The sequence below is a fragment of the Hydra vulgaris genome, chromosome 08 (assembly GCF_038396675.1).
Source record: "Hydra vulgaris chromosome 08, alternate assembly HydraT2T_AEP".
Lineage (NCBI taxonomy): Eukaryota > Metazoa > Cnidaria > Hydrozoa > Anthoathecata > Hydridae > Hydra > Hydra vulgaris.
In genome coordinates, this window is record NC_088927.1 from 4,468,536 (window position 1) to 4,474,535 (window position 6,000).

Here is a 6,000-nt window from a genome sequence, read left to right on the forward strand (position 1 = left end):
GGTATGTGAATGTCCCATGTATGTATATATGTATGTATGTATGTATGTATGTATGTATGTATGTATGTATGTATGTATGTATGTATGTATGTATGTATGTATGTATGTATGTATGTATGTATGAATGTATGTATGTATGTATGTATGTATGTATGTATGTATGTATGTATGTATGTATGTATGTATGTATGTGTGTATGTGTGCAGGGCTGTGGAAACAAAGCCAGAGCTAGTGCCATGATATTTTTTGATACCTTTACTGTTAAAGATATCAAACCATTGTAAGCGATTCCAGAGCGCAATAAAAATCATTTGACAAAATACAAGTAAATTTTTATGAACTTTACTCTTTTATATCTTTTTTTATAATTAAGCTAGAACCTTGAGGTTTTTTGCATCAATTGGTTTGATTCAACATCTTTCCAACCATATATAAAATGTAGTAAATTCTATATGGCTTCATTTATATAATATTCATGTCTTGAGACCACTATTGATCAAAAAACTTGCGACTGGAACCTTTTTTTCAAACAAAGCTTTTGAAGGTAAAGATTCGTTAGTACCAAAAAACATCTAACTTGTATAAAACTTTTTATATATTTATTTAAAAAATTAATGGATCTAATGGAATGTAGACTCTTTCTAACATTTATACATAACTTTTTAGTTCTCAGCATTTAAAAACTTCAAGGTTGATTTATATAGAAAAAGAAGTGAAAAGAGTCTATGTGGAAATAACAATTATAGCCTTTCCTAAATTTAAAACAAGTATTTATTTATGCTTTCATGAAGAAATGGTACTACAGATTTAATATAATACCTTTTTTCCTTGAGTATTGCTTGTTTTGATTTTTGCACTCGAATTTCAATGCTTTCTTATTTTATTTCAATGCCATTACACAGCCGATTTTCCATACTTAGTTAAATAAGCTTTGTCAAAAAATCATCAGTTTTTCCAGCAAAAAAAATGCAATAATTTTGGATCTACTTAACTTCTAAAGTTGAAAGACCCCTCATGTTTTAAGTTTTTTATAGCTATATACAACCATGTTAATCATATAGAAAAATTTAGACAAAAAAAAATCCTGTGGAATAGCTATCATTGTCAAATCTTTCAGGGTCATGTGGCACTCAAAAATATTTGTTTATTATAACGAATATTATGAATTTAATGCTACTTAACTATATAGAACACATTTAGTGGGTGTGTTCTTTATTGTTTTCCATTTTCCTAAGAAAAATTTTCTCTGATTGTATTTTATTGCTACTGCACAATAATTGCAGGACAGAACTTATTAGGCTAGCATGCATGATTGTATAAAATACTTTTTATTAAGACTTATTTTACCACTATTTGTTCCTCTTTAAAAACAGATTTTTTTTTTAACTATTGGTTTATTACCCCATTGTGTGCCTCTTAGCAAAAAAAGACTTAAAAAATGGGTAAGCAGAAAATTTCTGTTAAATAGCTTTGCATCCTTTTTTTTATCTAACAGACTAACGTAGATGTAAATATCATTATTAATGTATTTTATCTTTATTTTTACAGATCTTTTTTCTGGTTAATACATCTGGTTATAAAAAATTATTATAAAAAATTTTTAAAATTTTTTAGGCTGACTGTGTTTCTTTTTGTGATTTTCTTTGTGATGATCTTTGGAATAAAAAGACTAATAAAAATATTGTTAAATTAGTAGTTATACCTAAAATGTGCATCGAAATTTAAATGAAGTTCTTCATTCGGATCTAATGATCTTCGTACTCTAGAATGACTATCATGCAAAAGTTCTTTATTATATACTAAAGGCTCGTAGTGAAGAATAGAATCGGATAGTTGATTTCCTAAATTAGAATATTTACTGGAAATTTTTATTCTCTTTCTTTAACTATGCTTTTTGTGTGTTTTAACCAAAGTAAACATAATTAGCTTATATGCATGGAAACGAATTTCTTGGAAATAAAATATTTGATAGCAACCAAAAACTTACTTGAAGATTTGACACCGGCATCAATATATATAAAAAAATCTACTATTAAAATATATATTAATAAATACTTCTTCATAATAAACAGTGAAACAAATTACAAGTATTGAGATGATTTTAAAATCGACGTTTTTAAAGAATTATAGTTTGTACATAGATCTCAGTATTTGACTTTACTAAAAAGCTTATATTTTATTGAAGTCACGTACTTCCTTATTCGGATATAGTGTTAACTAATTAAGTACAAATGTTTATTGCGGTTGTGAAGGATATGAACTTTTGACCACTCTCCTCCACAATACAATATACTTTACAAATCCACGACGTTTACTTTAAATGAATGAGACTTAAAAATATTTTATTCAGCGGTATTTAAAGTTTTTTTTTTATTAAATTTTCAAACCTTTTATTGCTTTGTACTTCTGCTGAATTTTTTTTTACAAATGTTAATTTGTCGTAAACTTAGCTTAAATAGTTGTTGATCTGATGGTTAGTTGTCTAATTTCATAAAAATTTTAAAACTTTTATAGTAATTTACTTTTATTTTTTCAGTATACTTTTTAATCTCCGTAGACTTTGGGATAAAAAAAGAGACATTACGGAGGTAATTACAAAACATTTCATTCTCGCTCTAGAATAATACATCTTTGATTTAGTGGTAATCTATAAAGTACATCAAACTCCTAGGGTAGGGGGTTAAGGTTTAGACATTTGCGATAATGTTGACAACAACAAAAAGATTTTAAAAGGTGACGTCGCAAAAAAAAGATAATTCGTAAAGTTTTTATTACTAATATTTACTAAATATATTTATCTCGAGATAAAATTGATTCGAAAAACCTTTGTAAAATTAAAAAACTCGTGATAAAGGATTATTGCATTTAGACAGTATTTCAAGACAATATGTTATTTACGCGGCGCTGTTAATCTAAAACACATTCGATAAATGTATAATTTTGTTAAAATGTTTTTTAAAAATTCATACACTTGTTGTCGCTTTAAGTTTTTTTCTTTATTAAAAAGTTTTTTTTTAAGTTGTCTTTTGGATAATTCATCAAAGACTACTTGCTTTACTTTATTAAAGAAACACTCAACAGTCAACACTCAAATTTTTTAACTTGACATGCTGAAATAATCTTTTTTCAGACGTCGCGGCTTATGTACTAGCCGTGTAGACGTAATTGTTAGTACTTGTAAAAGACACCCCGAAAATTTAAACTATATTCGTTTAAAACAAGTAATTTGAATGTAGTAGGGTGGCGCGGGACTAGTTGAGCAATTTTTACTAAATCTAACAGAGCTCATGAACGGTGCGCCGGATTTACGTAAAGCTTTTCGCTTGGAAAGATAATTTAAATAATTGGAAAGATAATTTTATTTGCTAAAAATTGGTCTAGAAAAAAGTATATTTTTTGATTTGTTTGAGAAGATATTGCATAAAGTTTACCGAGCGGCTCGACTTGCCCCATCGGGGTAAGTTGAGCAGTCAACGAATAAACGATTATGCATGATATGGAGCTTGGATAAATTGTCATTAAAACTATCATTAACAGTAAGCATGTCTATAATTTATAATCCTATTTAATATACCTTTAATTTTAGTTTTAATTTTTTTTTTTAAGCTGTTCAACTTATCCCTGCCAGACAAGGTAGACATTAGTTAACATTAGTTTCAAAGAGAACAGTAAGACTTAAGAAACAACGGCTATCTATAATTGAAAGTTTGATAAATTGGTAAAACATCAACGCTTAAAAGTGATAAAAAAAGTTATAAGCGTAAGTAATAAGAGAAAATTAGCAATAATTTTATTTTTTAACTTTTTTGGTCCAAAATATAAAAAATGCCAATGCATCTTACTCGGCTGCCATAAAACAGTTTTTTGTTGCACATTACTATTCTAATAGCCTAACTTTCATCTATTACGTTTTATCATGTGGTGTGTAATTTTCGAGATATTTTATTTGCCTAACTTGCCCCTCTGCTCAACTAGCCTTGCTTTACCCAACAATGTATTATATACAAGAGTGTGCAGAGATTATTTATCATTCGAATCTTACTTATTAATTCATATTGCTTTTTTTTTTTAATCTAGGGGGTAAAAATTCATCTAGAAAGCATAAACTTTGAATGTTAAGTAAATAGCTGCTACCTAAATGCAGGAGTAATATATAAATTTGTTTTTAATTGATATTGTTTTTTGTTATTATACTCTGAAAATTTAAGCCTAAATATATAATTAGCTCCTGAGTATTTTAGAAAAGAAATTTATTTATAATCATTTTTTGATCGTAATGTTAATACTTCAACACAACTGCAACGAATTTAATAGTTTTCATCACTTTTTTATAAACTATATTTGTTGAATTTTAAGAGGTCGTTATTCATTCAGTTCGTAAAACTATAATTTGATAAAAAAAAAAAAAAAAAGCTAAAATAAAAAAAAGGAAATTGGAGAAAGATATATTTATGTTTTACTGACCGGTTACAAAACCTCCCCAATTTGATGTGCTTTTTAAATGTTTCGGATGTTTTCACTAAAGAGATATAATAGCTATTACATCTTTTTATCTATTATATCGTTTTATTACATCTTTTTATCTATTATATCTTTTTATTACATCTTTTTATCTATTATATCTTTTTATTACATCTTTTTATCTATTATATCTTTTTATTACATCTTTTTATCTGTTATATCTTTTTATTACATCTATTTATCTATTATATCTTTTTATTACATCTTTTTATCTATTATATCTTTTTATTACATCTTTTAATCAATTATATCTTTTTAAGATATAATAGCTATTATATCTCTTTCTTTTCACTCAAATTTATTTTTACATAAATGATAAATTTTTAAATCAAGGTGGAGCACGGCGGTTCTTGACGACAAGACCTTAAGGTTTTCTACGAGTTTCCGCTTTTTTCTTATAAAATTAATCAACCTTGTAAACTTTATATTATTGAGTAACAACAACAACAACAAAAACAACAACAACAACATCAACAAAAACTCTCATTCGTCACTCACTACAGCTATCCTAAAACGCGCGTACTCGAATGCGAGTGCGAATGCAAGTGCGAATTGCCAGCATACATCAGTGGGTTACTTTTGTGTGTTGAACCATCTAAACCGGGATGATGTGATGATGTTGATTTGATTAGACTTTTTGGATCATTTGAAATCGTTTTTAGTTCTTGATTAAAAAAACTATGAATTTTTTTGTTATATTTCCAAGAATCATCTGATAAAAAACATTTGTTATACTTATTTTTATATAAAAAATGTTTTCGACAGTTTCAGGTTTTAAAAGCAAATGAATCGTTTTTTTAACATGAAAATTTTTTTTGCTCAAAAAGCTTTGATTTTTTCATCACCATCAGATTTCAATGTAAACCTCAAACTCAAACATATTTTTTGACGGGCACGGTAAGTTTATATTTTTTTTATTTAATATTTATATTTTGGTGCTGGAGATATATGCACTTTCATACTTATGTCAAATAAGAATTGTAGAAAACAATTGAAGAGCTTAGTGCTAAAGTACTTAAGTAACAAAATAAAAGTTTTGAGAAAATCTACATTGATCAGAGATGTAACACTTTAAAATAAGGATTTAAATGGCTGATCAAAATTTTTTTTAGCACATTTTTTAGCACTACTTTTAAGACTAAGCTCATTAATTTGCAATTTATTTAATTTTACATAAGCATGAACTTACACATCATCAAAAAAAAAATCTCAAAACTTATTATGTCTATGAAAAAAGTGAGACATTTGAGTTTGAGGTTTATATTGAAGACTTATGTTAACGTCATTTGTAATACAAATTACGTCACCAACAGTATTAAAATATTCGCATGAAAAATTGTTTAAAAAACTAGACTATTACTATTCATTTATTATTATTTAGATAAATTGTGGAAGCTTTGAATGTGAATTGAGTAAACTATGGAAACATTAAATATGAATTGGATGAATTATGCAAACACTTATGTGAAGGGAGTAAAG

General features: G+C 26.8%; 1 protein-coding gene across 1 annotated transcript in view; it reads right to left on the minus strand.

Moving 5' to 3' along the window:
- LOC100215515 (disintegrin and metalloproteinase domain-containing protein 10) overlaps positions 1-2,228 on the minus strand; it is a 53,304-nt gene extending 51,076 nt beyond the window's left edge. The window contains exons 1-2 of the mRNA XM_065802314.1: positions 1,988-2,228; positions 1,703-1,841 (exon numbers count right to left, since the gene is read on the minus strand). Coding sequence (XP_065658386.1) covers positions 1,703-1,841; positions 1,988-2,063 — 215 coding nt within the window. The 5' untranslated portion in view covers positions 2,064-2,228. The remainder of the gene's footprint in view (positions 1-1,702; positions 1,842-1,987) is intronic.
- Positions 2,229-6,000: the final 3,772 nt, after the last annotated feature.